Raw genomic sequence first — 21,446 nt, forward strand, 5'->3', positions numbered from 1 at the left:
CAACACCCTATGTGACCGATCTCCTTTCCTCACTCGATTAGTTTCTATTTCGGTGTAATTAAAAAGCAGTATGTCCAAAACCAACAACAGGCCACCAGGAAACAGATTTAAAGGCTGCTCTGAGAGTCCTGACAGAGACTAGAAAGAGAGAGCATATTTCTCCTGTTTTGGCTTCCCTTCATTGGCTTCCTGTTAAATCCAGAATTGAATTCAAATCCTGCTCCTGACATACAAGGTCTTAAATAATCAGGCCCCATCTTATCTTAATGACCTTGTAGTACCATATCACCCTATTAGAGCACTTCGCTCTCGCACTGCAGGCCTACTTGTTGTTCCTAGAGTATTTAAAAGTAGAATGGGAGGGAGAGCCTTCAGTTTTCAGGCCCCTCTTCTGTGGAACCAGCTTCCAGTTTGGATTCAGGAGACAGACACTATCTCTGCTTTTAAGATTAAGCTTAAAACTTTCCTTTTTGCTAAAGTATATAGTTAGGGCTGGACCAGGTGACCCTGAATCCTCCCTTAGTTATGCTGCAATAGACGTAGGCTGCCGGGGGATTCCCATGATGCACTGAGTATTTTTTCTTCAGTCACCTTTTTCACTCACTATTTGTTAATTGTCCTCTCTGCATTAAATCATACTTGCTATTAATCTCTGGATGTTTTCCACAGCATGTATTTTATCCTGTCTTTCTCCCCTCACCCTCAACTGGTCACAGCCCTCCCTGAGCCTGGCTCTGCTGGAGGTCTCTTACTGTTTTCCTTCCCTTTGTTGCCAAGTGCTTGATCATAGGGGGTCTTCTGATTGTTGTGTTTTTTCTCTGTATTATGGCAAGATCTTCACATTACAATATGAAGCATCCCAAAGGAAACCGTTGTTGCGATTTGGTGCTTTTGTATTGACATTATATTGGATGGGTGTTCTAAACCAGCAGAATATGTCTTATACTGTCACAAGATACATCATTTCTATGAGGCCTTTCAGGTGAAGCTCTTTTTTAAAGATGAACAGCTCTGAAACAGGATCCTGTGTTTTTTAGAACTCCACCCTTGTTTTTCTTTTTCGTTCTGAAACAGATTAACTCCACCTTCCTTGAAAGGCAAACACAGCGAGCTGCTGAAAATAAACACACCAGTCATCCCACTCACTTTAGTTCAACAACTTTGGGGTAATGTAGGCAGATTTAAAGTTTAATGTTTTTAATGTTTGCCTCAGCAGGTGAAATCTAGCTTGTACACACACACACACACACACACACACACACACACACATGCTCATTTTCATATCTTAGTGAGGATATCTCATTGACATAATGCTTTCCCTAGCTGCTAACCCTAACCTTCAAAAATGAATGCCTAAACCTAACTTTAACCTAATTGTAACCCTGACACTAAAGCAACATTTTGTGCCTCAAAAATACCTTCAAACTCATGTGGATCCATATTTTGTGCCCATAAGTGACTGTTGATCTCCACAAGTAGAGTTGTAGAGTAGCATGCCAATTTTCTGTTCTCACAAATAGGTCTAAACATGGCCACACACAGTACAGGTCAGTCTGGGAACATTCCTGGAATGCACTGTTGTGTTGTTATCTTAGTGCTCTCCCAGAGTATACTACCAAGCCAGTTTACTTATACTGACAAATCCAAGCCAAGATATATGGGAGTAAGGGCAATCAGTCTTTGGCAGATCCAACATCCTGACTCTAAATTTCAAAACAACACCACACACTGATGTGACCTGTGCTCATTGATTCATTCCCGTGGCTTGACACTGCGCCACAAATAAAGAGTTAAAGCAGCCTAAAACTGATCTGTTTCAGAAAGGAGGTTCAGCGCAAAGTCTGATAACCTGGATATGAGTGTCTGTTACCACCTGACTCCTCCCCTTCTTCTATACCTGCTCTATTTACTTTTTAGCTACACTCAAAGCTTTTGTCTGCAAGTTTATTACTTTACAAACATTGAAATCAGGTTTAAATCAGTTCTTAGACAACAATCTCTCATCAGTGTGAAGGCAGGGAGGGCTCACAATGAAATCTATACATTTTTTCAACTCTGTGACAGTGAACGGTCCAGCTGCTGTTCCTACTGTAATAATTGCTGTTTAAATAAAGTCTGTTTGCTTATGACTCATTTGTTATTTTGGGATCTGTCACACTGAAGGAACAGATCACACCATACCTGTGCTCTCTGTTTGCTTCTCCCTGTGAGCTGAGCAGTTTGTCCCCTTACCTCTCTGCTCTGTGTTGTTTCCTCTTTCCGACCAGAAGATCTTCACAACTTAGTCTGGACAGAACGTCACTCTGACATGTCGAGCTCCAAATATCAGTGTTCCCATCAGAGCTGTGGAGTGGTTCAGACTTGACCTGCTGGAAGGACATGTTCTCATGTACCGGGGGGAGCAGTTTGTTTCATTCAACCAGCTTCCATCGTTTGTGAACCGGGTAGATCTGCAGAACAGACGGATGCAGGACGGAGACGTGTCTTTGGTTCTGAAGGATGTGACAAGAAATGACACTGGAACATATCAGTGTTATGTCATTCAGAGAGGAAAGAACCACAGGAAGTGCACTGTGGAACATATCAGCATCATCTACCTGAGTGTTGTTGATCCTCCAGGTGAGTGAGTAGAGTTGAGTGTGTGTGTGATCAGAGGTGAAGCTGCTTCCTGGTTGTTGATGTTTGTTTCTAAAGATGTTGTTGATGAGACTTTGTAGAAAGCAGCTGGTCTGAGTGATGTGATCAGAGTGCAGTAGATAATGTCTGACAGCAGTTTGAAGAGGAAATGGATTCTGTTCTGTTCTTCACTCATCACCTACCTGACAGCTGACACCTCACACCTGTTTCTCACCTGCAGGTCAACAAGGAGGACACACAGAGGATGGACCTGCTGGACTGAATGTTTGTCACTTTTTGCTTCTGTTGTTGCTTTTTCTATGACCTCTTTTCACAGAAAAAGATCTACACAGTGTCATGGTCCCCGTGCCTGCTCAGCTGGCCCTGTGTGGCTACATGTTATGTTTTGTCTATTCTCTCTCTCCTCTCTCTCTGCTCGCTGCCTGGGCGGATTGTGAGCTCCCGGCCTCCACCACCTGTAGGCAATCACCTGTGGCTCCTCACCTTGTTTGGTAAATCGCCTGCATTTGTATAGCGCTTTTCTAGTCCATAGGATCCCAAAGCGCTTTACACTACATTCAGTCATCCACACACACATTCACACACAGGTGATGGCAGCTACATTGTAGCCACAGCTGCCCTGGGGCGCACTGACAGAGGCGAGGCTGCCGGACACAGGTGCCACCGGGCCCTCTGACCACCACCAGTAGGCAAACATGGGGTTAGTATCTTGCCTAAGGATATTTGGCATGCAGCCAGGAGGCAGCCTGGGATCAAACCACCGACCTTCTGATTAGTGGCTGACCTGCTCTGCCACCTGAGCTACAGCCACCCATGTTTGCTCCCGCTACTTAAGGCAGTGACTGAGAGCACCTCGCCGCTGGACTATTGAGTAACGCTCGTCAGTGCTACTTTAGCCTCAGCCAGTTTTGAGCTCCGTGAAAGTTCCGTGCTAACTCTTGTTCTCTGTATGCAGATTTCTCGTGCTTGGTTTGGGGACTCTGGACGCTTTTCCCGACTCCTCTCTGCACCCCTGGGAACCCTGGCCCCCTTCTCCTTCACCTGTATATAGTGCACCTGGAGTGTGTAAATAAACCTGTTTTTCTGAGATTTCAGTCTGCGCCGAGTCCTCCCTGCTCCTCCGTCACGGAGGTAAAAACAAATCTTTTTTACGAGTACAAAATATTTATGACCACATTTTGAGCCCATAGAGTTTTCCTTTTTTTGAGTTGTTTCTGTATGTGGCATCCCTGTCCCCCCACTGGTAAACTCATCTATATTGATGCGCCTGTTTGTGCTTTTATGTGCTATTTTAAATAGTTACTAATAAATTGACAATTTGCTTTATCACTAGACCACGGCCCTCTATTGAGTATAACAGACCTGAGCGTCTTCCTGGTAATTAGCATTACTTCGATCCAGTGTTCTCCGGGTGAAATTCCAGGGTGGCGTTGTCGGTTGTCTGTTAAATTGTGAAGAGTATTTATTCCATCCCAGCCTTGTGCTGCCACGTTTAGTTTAAGATCTACATTCTGATATTCTGATGAGAGAGAGGTTGAGTCTCCATGAACAGCTTTACTGCTGCTGTTTGACATCTTCGATCCAGCTTAGATTATTCCCACTGATGATGAAATGCACTAGCTTAAAAAAAGTCAGAATGTGGAGTATAAGATGTCATATTTAAATCCAGTAACTTGAAAAAATGATGAAAAAATGATTTACTGTAAATCTCTTCTTTTGGTCCATCTGTGCCTCTTTCTTGGACCAACAGGGGGGCCGTGATCCACACTTTGGGAATCACTGCTATAGTGACTCAATGATCTATTTTTTTTCTGGGGTAGCATGTAGATTACTTTATATTCCTGTAAGAGTATATTTGTTTTATTTGTTTGTTATTAACAAATTTTCAACATGTATTATTACTGAGTGACGGCTTTGCTAAATCCAGCTGTGAGCTTTTTGACTGTTTCTGGGGACACTGAGCAGCAGCACAGATCTATACTGTGACAGTATAATGGATGGTATGTGTGTTTATTTATTTAATCACTTAGTCTCAGCTCAGCCTTTTTGCATATAAATATCTTCCAGTCATACAATATGCCAGCATGATTTCAAGATAGTAAGTTTAGACTGATCGAAGCAGGAACTGAGTAAAAATGTGACCTGAGTGTGAGGTATGTCTGAAAGACATACCTCACACTCAGACACTCAGGTTAGACCTGACTAACCCACAATAAATAAATAATCAAGTAACTAAAAATTATTTTTACTCAGGCCATGGTGTAATAATGATCACTAAACCTTTGAAAATAGTCCCTTTAACCTTCCTAACATTAAAAATAATATTTTAATAATACCGCAACATATTTACTTTTACAAATAGAGACAATATGAACCAGAAAAACCTGTGTGGGCCTGTCACTGTGAAAATTTGAAGCCTCCAGTTTTTGTTTTTTTGTTTTGTTTTATCTGAACCAGGAAGTGTTTTGAATGCAGGGCAGAGCTCTGACTCTGCAACCAAAGGGTAAGGTTGAGGGTAAAAACCTGTTTCAGTGTAGCGTACAGGTGTTCAGCAGTACTGGGAACAGTGGGTGTGTTAGTGGAGGCGCTTAATGAAATGATCCCAGGAAGCAGGTTGTGAGATTTTTATACTATCCTATGCCACCTTATACTTCTAATCAAAGAATTGTCGAATCATTATACAGCTATAGGCCACATTATGTCTTGGATTAAAGATGTAAAATCATTACTGTTTTATGATGCACTATACTGCTGATTTATAAGAAATACTGTTTGTGAAGAATCATGGCCTTCCTTTTCTGAGTACAAAGAGAACAGAACATACCGTAGAGCTTTTCTGCCCTATCTCATCAGGAGGAGATAAAACAGGAAGCCAAGGTCGTCACGTAGGTGCCGTAAGAGAGAAAGAATGTGAATGCTTAGTGTGGCGGAGGGCTGAAGCTATAAGACTGTGAGAAACGGTCAGACACTTTGACATTTTGCAGGAAACCCCGCCTTGCTCATCTCCTGTCAGGATGTTTAAGCTCAAAGTGTGTAAGGAATTATGAGAAGTGTATGGAATAAAGAGATTGTTGATTGAGCATTTATATACTGAGTGTTTATACACCCACACACCATCAGGCTGTTTAACTCCTCTCTGGAGGGGAGAGGGAGGGGAAACAGGAGGACAAAGGAGGGGGGAACAACTAAGCTGTAGTGCCTCTTCACTGTGCAAGGCTTTTTGTTAATAACCAACGGTGCAATAGACTCACAACATTTGAAATGTACAATTCCCTTGTATTCTTATTCCTATTTATTCTATTTATCCCTTTTGTATCCTCTGTATTTATATATGTGTATATATGCTATTCTGCTCACATTCTGTAACTTCTGTCGGTGCTGTGCTATTGGAAACTGAATTTCTCAGAGGAATCCACCCGAGGGATTAATAAAGTTTTATCTTATCTTGTCTCTCTTGTTGTTCTTCCTTCAGCCCAAACAACAAAGATTTGGGATATTTAACAAGGTGTAGCAGGCCTCCTATTTTCATTACAGATAACTCGGTTCAAACTTTAAATGTTGTTTGACAACATCTCACAGCTGTGTTTCAACATGTTTTTTGACAGCATTTCCTTTATAACCTTTTAACCTTTATAACAGGATTAAATATGCTGGGATCAGTGAAGTAGAAAAAGTTCACAGTGTGACATTGATGAGTGTTTCTAACTCAAACTGTGAACTTCTGCTGATTAAAACACTTTAATGTTGTATTGAGTGACTGTAATAATAAAAACAGGTGCAGCAGGAAGAAAACGCGATGGAAAACAAAGCGGTAACTGACTTGAGAATCCAAACATGGCTCTCAGTGCTGCGTTACTATTTGTGAATCCAGCTGAATTTAAAGCGAGTTCAGTGTCACCTGTAGAGGCAAACAGGAGGCAGGGAGTGAAATCCAGCAAACAGACACACATGTCCCAGCAGGCATTTCATCCACTTCTGCTCACCAAAACTGAATAAAACTATTCTGAATTTCCAAATGATGAACAGAATAATCTCTGTGTCTTCTGATGATGGATGTGTTAAAGTTCTTTATTATGAAATCTGAGACTAATCAAAAAACACGCCAAGGGTTGATGGTGCACCAAAACATAAATACAAATAAGTGCCTCTAATTATTTTATGGTGTCTGTTTCCACACGTGCCCCGACTGCAGCGAGAAGTATTTCTTACTTCCGCCGCGGGGGTTGTGTTTTTAGTAGCGTTTGACACATGTGCATTTAAACATGCTACTCCCTTGAAATTAAAGATAACACACAGATAAGGAAGACAGGAAAAACTGTTTGTTACTCTACCTTTATTTCCAAACTTTATAGTTAACACACACAGACCCTGTTCGTTTCTGCTGTTTCCCAAGCACAGAATGTTTTTCATACCTTTTCTGCAAGAGTGTGTGGAGATACAGAAATTCTTTTATTGCTGCCATATAACCTACAGCATTACAATTGGATTAATAACATTCTTTACAGCATTATTCCATTTAATAATATTTCTCACAGTATTGATATTGCATTAAAGTCGTTTATTGAAGATGTTAATTTAGGGATCCTTTTATTATGTTAACTTTTATTACAGGTACGGCCAGGAGTATTTCGTACACATTGCATATTTGTGCTTATTTCGAGTTGATGTTCGGTTCATTAAAGGTTTTAAGCTTCACTGGTGTGACTGTCCACGTGATCCATGGTGTGGGAAACTAGAACATAGAAGGATGATTGGATGCATGCTTACAATACATATAACACAGATAATCTAGGAATGTGTCAGGCCTGAGGCCTTAACTCATTTAGCTTCCAACTGCATTTTGGTCTACTTGGTAACAGATGACTGGAGTCGACAACCAGCCCTCAGAGACCTTGAAGGCTTGAAGTTATTACCTTGTTTGGAAGGTGTTATAGAAAAGAGTAGTTCTATGTCTGTTTATAGCCATCTAAGATGTACCATTTACTGTAACTGCCGTCTTTAACCTATTTTTACGCCATGTGGGGGGGGTGGGGGGGGGGTGGTACCTCACTGCTTTATAAGTGTTCTCAACATGTATTTTTGTCAGAAGACGTATGCTGATGTTTTCTCCTGGGTGTTAATAAACTCACCGTTTGATTGCACTTTTCTGGGGCCTCCGTGGTTTGTGACACTGCTCTACATTGATTGATTTCACGACAAGTGTTTTTTTTTATGAGTATGTGGGTTGTGTTAGTAATGAGGGTGTTTACAGAGTTAGACTGACTCTAATGAGAAGGATGTTAAATAAATTAGAATGGGATTTTCTATAAGTCCCAAATGTTGACATTTTGCAGTGTTTTCATGAGAAACAGGGAACATGACAGCTCGTTGTAGCTGTTGCAGGCCTTCAGATGGGCCTGTTTTATACAGAAAAACACGAGCAGGAGACATAAGTTGTGTTCAGTCTGCAAACTCTTCCTCATCTATTTATTAAACAGAATTTCACCATCTTTTTTTGTCCATGTACACACTGTCATCTTGTCGTCACATAAAAACACAACGTTAACTCAGGTTAAGATCTTTAAACCCACCTGGTTACCTTGTTTGTTTAGGTATAAATTTACACAATAATGACCTTTTATTGATCCCTTTTACATGCAGTGTAACTTACAACTAAATCCTCCTGCTCTGCAGCTTCAATAATATATCTGAGCAGATTCACTAACACTGATTAACCTGCTTATTATTCACTTTGTAAACTCTCTTTATCTCTGAACACATACAACAATACACAACGTCTGACAGTGACAAACATATTCCACCGTCTCCCAAAGAAATATATACCAGGCTGTATGTACAGTATAGAAACAAAATGAGTGAGGACTAGATCATGTAGAAATCCTGTTTCAACATGATGTATGTGATCATACATTTATAGTGTTACACAGTGCTTCCCAAAAAATTTAATCATCAAATTAATAAATGAAAACATAATGATAGAAATAATTCTGGAAATAAAAAACAAGTTTTGGTGAAAGTGGATTGTAGCAGTCATTTGGGACTGGCTGCTCTATGAAGACTTGATTACATCCAGCTTTGATTTAAATGGTTGCTTTTTAACAGCTAAACAATCTTGGAAAAGGAAACACTTTGTTTCATTCATTTATTTTTTTTAAATCTTTTTAATAATGTTTCTAAAGAAACACTAAAGACATTATTAAATAAATTCAGGTGTTAGACATCTACAACCCACTGAGCAAAGTGACCTCGGAGTGACTTTTATCTGCCATTTCTGTAACACCAGATGAGGTCTTTCAAGTTGTGGACCTAGTTTGGATATATAGATGTTCAGAATTGGTCATGGACTGATGGACCCAGTATAGACATGATCTGCACGTCTATCCCATGTCCAATGTTTAGTGGGTAGGTGACTTAAGGTTCACCTGTCGAGTCATCTGAGGTCTGGATCAAATCTTCTTCTCCTGTGTTTTGGGTATTGTGAAGGTCATAAAAAAAGCAAGAGCTAGCGTAACAAGTATAACACTAACTGTTAAACAAAAGTCCAGTCCAGAGGATACATCCTCGTTCCCTTTGCCTTTCCTGTGTCCTCCTGTCTGACCTGCAGGTGAGAAACAGGTGTGAGGTGTCAGTTGTCAGGTAGGTGATGAGTGAAGAACAGAACAGAATCCATTTCCTCTTCTAAATGACTCACCTGGAGGAACAACTCTCAGGTAGACGGTGCTGATATACTCAAAAATGCTTTTCCTGCCATTTGTTCCTCTCTGGACCACGTAACACTGAAATGTTCCAGTGTCATCACTCGTCACATGCTTCAGAGTCAAAGACGTGTCTCCGTCCTTCATCTGTCTGTCCTGCAGATCCACCCGGTTCACAAACGATGGAAGCTGGTTGAATGAAATAAACTGCTCACCCCGGTACATGAGAACATGTCCTTCCTGCAGGTCAAGTCTGAACCACTCCACAGCTCTGATGGGCATGCTGATGTTTGGAGTTTGACATGGCAGAGACACGTTCTGTCCAGACTCAGCTTTGATGATTTTCCCATCTGAAACAGGGGAAAACCTTATTAGTTCACAGACAGAGAGCCCGCAGAGCTCAGCTGAACTAAAAAGTCTTTTTAATCTGAGATATGGTGAGAGATAGAAGTATCTGACACACCGTGAGTTCCTGCAGTATGTAAATACATTCAATTAAATCAGAGGGAACATTTATAATAAATAGTTAACTGAGTATTCTAACAATTAACTGAGTATTCTAACAATTACCCACAAAAATGTTTACTTTAAGTTTTCATCTCAGATAAGTGTGTGTTAGCTTTGGCAAGCATGCATACATCATTGATTAGTTTATGTGTAGATTTGCCAAAGTGTTGAAATATATACCTTATTTTAAATAAAACCGTTTTAAAGCCTTATTTCAGACTCACTGTTGCAGTAAGATCAGAAGGACCTGTTTTATTATTATTATGAACAAACAGGATATGTTGACAAACCAGACTTACAACAACAACACAGATAGGAAACAGTCATTACACATTCAACAGCTGTACACAGATCTGCATTTTAAGGATAAAGGTCACTCTTTCGAGGATGCCAATGTTCACATTTTGGACAGAGAGGACAGATGGTTTGAAAGAGGAGTGAAAGAAGCCATCTATGTCCACTGTGAGCGACCATCTTTGAACAGAGGCGGGGGTTTACGACACCAACTGTCTGCCATCTATAATCCAGTTTTGAGATCCCTTCCCAGACGCCTTAACACCCACTCACATCCTGGGCCATCTGACCTCAGGAATTCGCATGATAAGGTGGGGCCAGGTTTCACAATGAACACACCCAAAACTCTGGCGGATTGGGACCCACGCCCAGTTTCCCACCTTGGCTCAGGCGATTAGAGGATCATCAGGGGGTCCTTTTGTCCCTCTGTGGGGGGTCACTCCCACTAGGTTTATATCTGGGACTCTCCACCATTTGACATTAGAACTGAAGAAGCTTCTCGGATGAGAGGTGAAGTCCAGATGCTTTTCTTTGCAAGCTCCTTTGACTATTGTAGAGACACTGACGCTGCCCTCAATATAATAAAGGCCTGACTCTGTCGTGAACTTAGGAGTAGATTCTAGGAGACCCCTCCCCCACTTGAACTGTGAAAGTAAAACAGAGAGGAGTTAATGCTGAGTGGAAATTCCCCAGAGAATGTTTGGGTGGGGGTCTCAACATTTGTAACTGGATAACTGTGGTCTGGAAGGGAGAGGGGTTTTATGACCTCTAGGGAGTCACCTACACCCACAGTGTTTTAACTGTCACGCACACACATCCACATGCACACTCACTCATGTGCACTCACACATACACACAGGTATGCGTACACAGTCACACACGAGCGCTCACATAGACACGAGGGAACGCGCACATGTAGGCATTCATGTGCTCGTGCACATAGACACAGACAGAGTTGGCAGCACACTGTGGGGGGTTTTATGATGGGGACGCTTCTATAAAGCTGGCTGTAACGAACAAAGGGGTGAAGATTTTGCAGAGGGGCACCGGCCTGGCAAGTCTTCCCTTCTAGAAGATGCATGCTTAAATGAAGATGAATGAAGATGAGTAAAGATGAGTAAAGATGAATAAAGGCTTTGTGAAAATGACTACTGAGTCCGGTGCCATCTTTGGATGCTCGAGGAATAAAAAGAACCGGGGTAAAACTGATTTCGCAACACTATCAGCGTGGTAGATAACACAGTTGGGGTCACTATACTGAATACTTGGTATGAAATGAATTTTCTTACTCTATAGTGTTTGAAAGCAGAGTTTTTTAGTTAATATTTCTTAATATTCTGTTTTAATTTTTTTATTTTTCAGTGTTGCAATTTGTAGACAGTCCCTTAAAACTTAGGCTCATGTATGTCTGAGATCAACTCCTTTGAATGAAAATGAGGTTGTAGATTTTTTAATAACATGAAACGATGGTGTTATTGGAGCTCTGATGAAATTTCTGATAGAAGTTCAAAAATGGTGAATTTCAAGTTAACCTTAAAAAGGGAAGCGATGCAACTCTAATTGAGAAAAATAAGAACTTGATTTCAACATGTGTTTTGATAGCATTTTCCAGACCTCTCATTCATAAACCTTTGACATAAACGCCATAACCATATTAATGCGGCAAATCTCCGTTAGCGAGTTAACGTGAATCGCCCCGTGCATGGTCCTGCACAGTGCTAACGAGTTAAGGAGCTAACGTGTTCTGTCCTCACTAGATGTGGGCGTGATTTAGCTTATCCAGTTTGACAGACAGTGAACAGAATGAGAAGAAGAGAATGCTTTGAACTGAGATTCTTCTTTACTTCGATCTGCATCTCCAGTTTACAGGCCATGTTACTGAGGCTTCTTATACATGATATCCTTTATCCATTTTCATTACTCTCCTTTCTCTTTTCTTTTTGTAAAAAGGCATGCGTGGGCAAAAGTTTCACCTCCACTGAGCACTTGTAGCAAACTAGCTGGGCATAACAACTTCCCAAGTACCAACTGTGGCCATAAGAGGGTGCCAAATCATACAAACAAAAGCATATTACCACATTAAAGTTATACCAACACATAACGCGTACAACATTTACTAAAATATTTGTTACTTTGTATATTTAAAACACAATTTTAAATGTAATCTAAATATTACAGGAAACTAAATATTTAGCTAACATGCAAATTTATATTACCGGTCAATGGAAATACCAAAATAAAAGCTTTATGAAAACCTCCAGTGCTAAAGTGTGCAGTAGTGGTCCGGTTCTTCTTACTGCCATAAGCTGCTTCACTTCTTGCCTACCAGCACAAACACGATTTAGCTGAAAACATCAAAAGAGCCATCCAAAGGTTCAGCAGTAGTGCACCCTCAGCAGCTGCAGTCTCCACCTCACAATCACCGCAGCACATGTCCAGCTAAATCTCTGGAGTTTAAATGAACCCATTTTCTCGACCATATCTAAGGCTTAACAAAATCGGAACTTTCACTGACTCTACTTTCTGGAGCAGGGGCTCAGATCTTTAAAAACTCCTCAGTAGCATCTGATCGTGTCATGTACTCATAGACAGCAAGAATCCAAACATGGCTCTTCGTTGTGTGTTTCTATTTGTGAATCCTCTTGAATTTAAAGCAAGTTCAGTCTCACCTGTAGAGGAAAACAGGAGGCAGACAGACAGTAAAATCTGGCAGAGAGACGAGCTTTTCCCAGCCGGCATTTCATCCACTTCTGCTCATTCAAAGCTAAATAAAACAATTCTAAATGATTAAGCTTTTTCCCCCCAGGAAGAACAGAATAACTCTGTTTTAAACCTGACTAGGTTAAACACTGGTCAGTGTCATATCAGCTCTGCATGCTTATGTTCAGCCTCTCTCTCTGACTGTCTCATGAGGAAAGAGGAGTTGATGTTGATTATGAAATCTGGGACTATTTAAAAAACAATGCCAAAGATAATGACGTTCGTGCATAAAAATAACAGGGAGTGCCTTTGTGGGAGAGCAGACTGACTTGTTTTCTTTTATTAGTTATTTGAGGTGTGTGTTTTAACAGATGCCCTGATGAATGCATTGTATCCACCCACTAAGCATTACATGGGTGTCATCCTTTCTGTCAGTAAACACTACAAATAAAACACAAGTACTTTTGATTTAATTCTAAAAAAATTTAGGGCTGTAGAGTGGGTTCATATTAACAGTCAAAACATTTGTTTTGCATTGACCAAGTCTTCCAGCTCAACTTGATGATTTATTGTCCTAAAACTGAAAAGAAAAACCGTAAAACTGCTATTAGACTTGCAAGTGCGTTAAGGAGATTCTTTGTCCCCACTGGGGAGTGATCATTACCAAGAGTGGCTACAGATACTGTCAGCAACCATGTCTATATGGATGACATCAAGCTATATGCAGGAGTGAATGAGCTAATAATAAAGACATATAATAATAAATAATAAAGTATTTTTTTATTTTATTTTATTTTATTTTGAATAACATAATATGTTTATTTATATTGTAAGTAAGTAATCACTAGGTAAGCAAGTAATGACAGTACTTACTTATTTATATAGCACCAACTTACAACAACAGTTACCTCAAGATACTTTTTATTGTAAAGTAACTACGTTACAATAACAAAAGGTGAACGATAAATGATAAAAGCTGAAGTTATTTAAAACTCGTGCACATACGCACACATCACAGGTTCTGTTCATGCTCCTGCAAGGTATAACAAAAACATCTCATTGATGACGCATGAAACACGATAATACCGTGATAAAAATCTTATACGTATATTCTTTGGACTGATTCCAGATCAGATTAAAGCTGCACCAAGTGGTTTAACAGGACAGAAAGTTCTTGCCCTCATTCTCTCCATGACGAAGCAAAATCTCTCTCAGATACATACACACACAGCAGCTGCAGCACCTAGTGCCAAGTACCGTATCATTTTTACATTTGTTTAAAAATATTAATGTCCTTGCAGTGGATTTCTTAGTAAGCAAGGACAAGCAAGTAGCTGTGGGACCTTCCTGGTAGTGGGTCCTGTTGTCCTTTCCCCTTTGTTGTACAGCACACAGGGTTTAAAGTTGGTTTGTTTGCACGTGTGCTCTTTCTCTTTCTGTTACAGGCTTCAAGCACAGGTAAGTAAGTATTTAAAAAGTTACAAATCAGTGTTATGACAAAGTGTTGATGATGTCACTTCACTGAACCCCTAAACTCAACTTCACCTGGTAAATCAATTATTAAATTACAAATAGAGTATATTTGTAATTATATATGTTACTTTATGTATCTGCACAAACAGATGACAACGATTACAGAATTCTTATGTTTGATTCTATTTTATTTTTCATTTGGGGTGCTGAAATTGTGTTCAAAATTTTTTCAAAACATTTAACCCTTGTATGGTGTTCGGGTCTGTGAGACCTGTTTTCAGTTTTTTTCAAAAGAAAAATTAAACAATTATTTTTTCAACCTGAAATTCATTGGCTTTGGCTTATTTTCTGTGAAGAACATAAATCCGAACTAATTTTCAATGACCTCATACTGTACCTCCCCCCACGCATTTACATTACATACAAGGTGCTCGGGTCCACTGGACCCAGGTCTAATAAAAGTGTTGAAAGTGTAGGTCCTGTGTTCCCACACTCTGTCTTCCTCCTTTCTGGTGCTGCTGATAGTGTTTTCTTCCCGTCCTGCTCTCGCACAAAGTTGCAACATTGTTGAAAATTCAACTATCAACACCGTCTGCTCTGACATTCCCACACATTTTACCCTCTTTCTTGAGGGATCCAAATTTTATTTTCTCATACCCTGTCCCACCTGCAAATTAGGGGCATAATACTATAAATAAGACTTTGCCAGTGTGGTTCTTTATCACAACTGATCAAGATGGCAAAAGATTATCTGCTGCGAGGGCCATCCAATTGATTTTGGAAGAGAGAGGGGCTTCGGATGATGATGTTGACAAAGAGGTTTCAGAATATTTCACATTTCTGAAAATTCAGAGTCTGACAGTGACTTTGAAGAAGAGGATGAGGTTGAGCACCATTTAGTAACAAAACAAAGACGAGTACCCCATCTGCAGCCAGCTCCAGGACCAGAACAAGCCCACCAGACAGCAAGTGAAGAAATATGGATGTCAGTAACTGGTGACATTGAATGGTCTTCTTGCCCAAGAAATGAGCCACCCTGCAGAGCTGCTACTGTGATAAGCCAGGGCCAACACGGCTGACAGTTACTCATGTGCAGGACATCAAGTCTTCATTTGAGCTTTTCATCCCAGATTCCATCCAGAAAATTATTCTGGATTGCAGTAATCTAGAAGGAAGGTGTGTTTTTGGAGAGAGGTGGAAGGAGATGGAACAAATTCATCTAAGAACCCCAAAGGCCTACTTTGGGGTTCTTATCCTTGCAGGAGTTTTCAGGTCCAAAGGGGAATCCACAGAATCCCTGTGGGATGCAGAAACCGGCAAGAACCTTTCCGTGCATCAATGTCTCTGGAAAACTTCCACAAAATTTCCAGGATTATCCGTTTTGATAACCGAGACGACAGACCAGCTCAACGGCAGAGAGACAAGCTAGCTGCCATTAGGACAGTGTGGGATAAGTGTGTGCGCCACCTCCCCCTGTTTTACAACCCTGGGCCTAATGTCACCATTGATGAGCAGCTGATCCCATTTAGTTGTGAAACATATTGCTTCACGTGTAAATGTGTTGTGTCTTTCCACTCACTCCACTTGATTATAACTGATTTATTTTTTTATAACATTTTATAAAAAAAACCCAAAAAAAACCAAGAAGCACATTAATTCATAAACGTGATCTAACAAAGGTAAAGGGAAAAAATTAACCATGTTTGCTGTTCATATGTCTTGTAATTGGGATGAAGTAAACATCTGTTGAGTAATTTAACATAAAATTGTTTGATAGTGTTAATTTGGAAAGCCAAAACTCTAGCGGTTCCACCAGACCCATGAACACTGGCTGAGTAACAAAAATATGAACACCACAAGGGTTAATTACTCTAATTAATTTACTGGTGATAAAAATGTGTCACTAGTCAGATCGACGGTCTATAACCCGCCTGCTCTGTAGTATAAAGTGACATTTGACTGAGCCTCCTGCTGCTCTACTCAGGCAGTGTCATCTCCTAAATGGAGTAATTCCAGCAGTGATGAAGCATGATTATTTCCTGATGTGTGCCAAATGTCCAAATGTGGGAATTAAGTTCAAGTCATTCTGTCATGGTGGATTTGAACAGGTGATTAAATGTAGCAGTGAGCTTTTTCCATGCGCTGATCTAACTTTTGAGTATGAAAGTGTGAGAACAACTTAGAAATTAAAATCCCTTGTGTTATTTGTCTGAGGATGCTACATCACATTGCAGCTAATAAAAAAAATCTTTGAAATCTTTTATGCTGAGGGCATCAATTGACCATAAACAACAGTGTAGCCCTCTTATAAATACAAATAAACTCAAATCCAGTTTAAAGCATTCCTAAACTGTCAGTGGAACCTAATCACATGCATGGTTGTCTGTGTGTGTACATAGTGTATATATAGATAGATAGATAGATAGATAGATAGATAGTAATGCTGACGTTAACGCCTCAAATCTCCGTTAGCGAGTTATCGCGGATCGCCCCGTGTGTGGGGCTGTGCAGCCCCGCGATAACTCACTAATGGATATTTGAGGCGTTAATGCAGTTATGGTGTTAATGTCATTTTAACTAGATTAACGCTGACAGCACTTAGCTAGTTATCACGGATCGTCCTCAAAGCATTAACGCAGTTAGCTCGTTAACGCGTTAGCGCCATCCAGCACCACGCACAGGGTGACCCGGATTAACTCGCTTTGTACTGCTACTTTGTACTCTACTGCTTTGTACTGCTAAGAAGCCACTGTAGTGTGGTGTGAGCCACTCTGACAGCTTCCTTTCCAGGAAGGGGAGTTCCCTCCCCTTGAAAAAGGATCTTAAAATCATCATGAAATCTTCTTTGGACTGAGCCTGATCAGAACACAATGCAGATGGAGAAGGACTATCAAAATAAGGCAGAAAACATGACAAACACAGAAACAGAGTACCTAAAAGTACCTATTCCCAACCTAATACACTTTAGTGCAACCAGTTCACTTCAGTAAAAGCAGCAGTGGGAATTACTGGCACAAAAATGCTAACCAAGTGTTTCTCTTCATAAACAGCCAGCCATTGTACAAATAAAATGTTCATGTTGTCTTCCAAACAGTTTCACTAACACTGGATGGACAGGAAGCGTTTGCGATGTCTTCTCCGGCGCTGATAATTGGCGTCTGTCTTGTTTCGGTGACACAAAAGACAGATTTAATGCGACATGACCATTCAAACAGCAGTCGCTTTCTAAAACATTGGATATGTATCGGATTCAGGACCACATACGAAAGTGACCCAGATCGGATTTGAAAATATCGGATTTGTGCCGTTCACACTGTCACACCATGATGGGTCGCATTGGGCCAGAAGAGTCGGAATTGATGCGCTTTCACCTGCAGTGTGAATGTAACCTCAGAGTACTAATCAGGTGGAACCAGATACGGCACACATGATCATTTTTCACGACACACCTACAGTGGGGCAAAAAAGTATTTAGTCAGCCACCGATTGTGCAAGTTCCCCCACCTAAAATGATGACAGAGGTCAGTAATTTGCACCAGAGGTACACTTCAACTGTGAGAGACAGAATGTGAAAAAAAAAAAATCCATGAATCCACATGGTAGGATTTGTAAAGAATTTATTCGTAAATCAGGGTGGAAAATAAGTATTTGGTCAATAACAAAAATACAACTCAATACTTTGTAACATAACCTTTGTTGGCAATAACAGAGGTCAAACGTTTACTATAGGTCTTTACCAGGTTTGCACACACAGTAGCTGGTATTTTGGCCCATTCCTCCATGCAGATCTTCTCGAGAGCAGTGATGTTTTGGGGCTGTCGCCCAGCAACACGGACTTTCAACTCCCGCCACAGATTTTCTATGGGGTTGAGGTCTGGAGACTGGCTAGGCCACTCCAGGACTTTCAAATGCTTCTTACGGAGCCACTCCTTTGTTGCCCGGGCGGTGTGTTTTGGATCATTGTCATGTTGGAAGACCCAGCCTCGTTTCATCTTCAAAGTTCTCACTGATGGAAGGAGGTTTTGGCTCAAAATCTCCCGATACATGGCCCCATTCATTCTGTCCTTAACACGGATCAGTCGTCCTGTCCCCTTGGCAGAAAAACAGCCCCATAGCATGATGTTTCCACCCCCAGGCTTCACAGTAGGTATGGTGTTCTTGGGATGCAACTCAGTATTCTTCTCCCTCCAAACACGACGAGTTGAGTTTATACCAAAAAGTTCTACTTTGGTTTCATCTGACCACATGACATTCTCCCAATCCTCTGCTGTATCATCCATGTGCTCTCTGGCAAACTTCAGACGGGCCTGGACATGCACTGGCTTCAGCAGCGGAACACGTCTGGCACTGCGGGATTTGATTCCCTGCCGTTGTAGTGTGTTACTGATGGTGACCTTTGTTACTTTGGTCCCAGCTCTCTGCAGGTCATTCACCAGGTCCCCCCGTGTGGTTCTGGGATCTTTGCTCACCGTTCTCATGATCATTTTGACCCCACGGGATGAGATCTTGCGTGGAGCCCCAGATCGAGGGAGATTATCAGTGGTCTTGTATGTCTTCCATTTTCTGATGATTGCTCCCACAGTTGATTTTTTCACACCAAGCTGCTTGCCTATTGTAGATTCACTCTTCCCAGTCTGGTGCAGGTCTACCATACTTTTCCTGGTGTCCTTCGAAAGCTCTTTGGTCTTGGCCATGGCGGAGTTTGGAGTCTGACTGTTTGAGGCTGTGGACAGGTGTCTTTTATACAGATGATGAGTTCAAACAGGTGCCATTCATACAGGTAACGAGTGGGGGACAGAAAAGCTTCTTACAGAAGACGTTACAGGTCTGTGAGAGCCAGAGATTTTCCTTGTTTGAGGTGACCAAATACTTATTTTCCACCCTGATTTACGAATAAATTCTTTACAAATCCTACAATGTGGATTCATGGATTTTTTTTTCACATTCTGTCTCTCACAGTTGAAGTGTACCTCTGGTGCAAATTACTGACCTCTGTCATCATTTTAAGTGGGGGAACTTGCACAATCGGTGGCTGACTAAATACTTTTTTGCCCCACTGTATGTGCTGCAGCACAGTGGTTGGGAAACATTGGTATAGATGACGTTGAATTGATACATTTACATAATGCAGATTATCTTCCTGTGCATACATCTCAATACTAAATGATATATCTGATAAATGATATAATCAAAATACTTAAAATGAATGAACATTGCAGTTCCACTAACATACAGCACACAGCGATGCACAAAAAACATGCATAATAAATCCAAAATAATAAAACTGTACTTTACATTTTACTGCTGCACTTGAAATGTTTATAAATGTGTATATGTGACATGCAGCATGCATACATTTACATAATGATCAACTTTTTTTAACGACTCGTAAAATGGAGACAATGGTGCATTACAATGAAGCTCATGCATGAGTTCAGTAAGATAGATCTGTATTAACTCATCTGCCTGCATCACTTCCAAATTCATAAACTAATTTCATCAGTCTGATTCTATGATTTTCTTGCTTTCTGAGACTCGTTAGGCCTCATCTCAGTACTCTTCTGTCTTTTTGCCTTTCAAAGTCTCATTCATGTGACCCACCGTCTCTCTATTTCCACCCACCCCATAAGGCTCCAGGGATTTATTAGGAGAGTGCATAATAATAACTAATGTAATCAGAAAATAACACCAGAAAACATTTAAATAGAAAACCAGGTCAACAGAACATTTTCTTAAAAATAACTAAGTAACTGTAACAGGACACAATGCATATTTTTATATTATCAATACTTTATTGAACCTTGAATAGATTTAGTCTCTTTATGCCACAAAGAGAAAACCTACAATTACAAATGAACTAATAAGTCACAAAGTAATAAAACTGTTGTTTTCTTGGACTCTTTAGAGCATACAAGACTGAGGACTGTTCACTGCGTGGAGATCACTTTTAACTAAAAGGTTGCACATAGAAATTTAGATGGTAACAGATGGCTGACCTTTGGGGTTATTAAAAACCCAAAAGATAGAAAAAAAAGCTTTTAAGAGGTAAAAAAGAGCCTGAAAAAATGTTTGCCTCTAAAACTCAGATGGACCTGAGGCTGTTTCTATCAGACTGAATTCAACACTTTAAATATGATCTGTTGGCCCGCTGTGTGAGCAAATTTATGATTTTCAGCTGTGTGGGTTTTCAGATTCGGAGATTCGGAGGTTTTCCATAACACCTTAGCAGTGCCACAGGCTGATAGCATCCATGCCACAGCGCATTGAGGCAGTAATTCATGCAAAAGGGGGCCAAACCAAGTACTGAGTACATAAGTATTATTATACGTTTTACAAGTCCAACATTTCTCTATTTAAAATCCCTTTTTTAATGATTTCATGCAATATTTTGAGATTTTGACACAGAAAATATTGAGTTTTGTAAAATCGACAGTTAAGTTAAGTTAATGGCAGATGGCAGACTGAAGACGTCAGTTGGATGAGTGACGAAACGTTTCTCCCACTGACAACACTACGTCCAGATGAGGAGAATGAACCTTTTGGAACTGCATAATAAGCAGTGTTGGTCAAGTTACTTGAAAAAAGTAATCAGTAACTAATTACTGATTACTTCCCCAAAAAAGTAATCCCGTTACTTTACTGATTACTTATTTTCAAAAGTAATTAATTACTTAGTTACTTAGTTACTTTTTAAAAACACGATTTACAACCTGAAGAGGTGATAAAGCGATAGATCTTTCAGCCCAATTCTACAGCTGTGTTTCCCTCCTGTTACTCATTCCCTGATTGCTCCCTCTGTGTATTTAAGCCCTGTGTTTCTCTGTGTCCGTGTCGTGATCTACCGTTTATTTTGCTGTGTGTTTTGTCAGTCCACCGGTGTTAGTTTATTTTGATTTTTTCCAGTTATGTTATGTTTGAGTTCAGCATTAAAGCTGTTTTGGTTTAAGTTTGTCTCTGGAGTCTGCACCTTGGGTCCTATTCCTGTCCGCACACAGCCGTCACACAACAGAAGATCGCGACCTGAACATGGACCCTGCAGACTCTTTTTCCTCGGAGTTCAACGGCGAGATAAAGCGGATGGTGAGTCTGCTCGACCGCATTGCCCAGTCACGGGATTTACGGACTATGGCAGTCGGGCTG

General features: G+C 40.5%; 1 protein-coding gene across 1 annotated transcript; it reads right to left on the bottom strand.

Annotated features, from left to right (window-relative positions):
• Positions 1-8,070: 8,070 nt before the first annotated feature.
• LOC143415674 (uncharacterized) lies at positions 8,071-13,034 on the bottom strand. Its single transcript, XM_076881033.1, has 3 exons — positions 12,803-13,034; positions 9,329-9,682; positions 8,071-9,235 (listed from the first exon to the last, which is right to left on the bottom strand). Exons 1-3 carry the CDS (start codon positions 12,870-12,872, stop codon positions 9,084-9,086), a joined length of 576 nt encoding a protein of 191 aa, XP_076737148.1. The 5' UTR covers positions 12,873-13,034; the 3' UTR covers positions 8,071-9,083.
• Between the last annotated feature and the right edge of the window lie 8,412 nt (positions 13,035-21,446).

This window comes from Maylandia zebra, unplaced genomic scaffold, assembly GCF_041146795.1.
Source record: "Maylandia zebra isolate NMK-2024a unplaced genomic scaffold, Mzebra_GT3a scaffold02, whole genome shotgun sequence".
In the NCBI taxonomy this organism is placed as follows: Eukaryota; Metazoa; Chordata; class Actinopteri; order Cichliformes; family Cichlidae; genus Maylandia; species Maylandia zebra.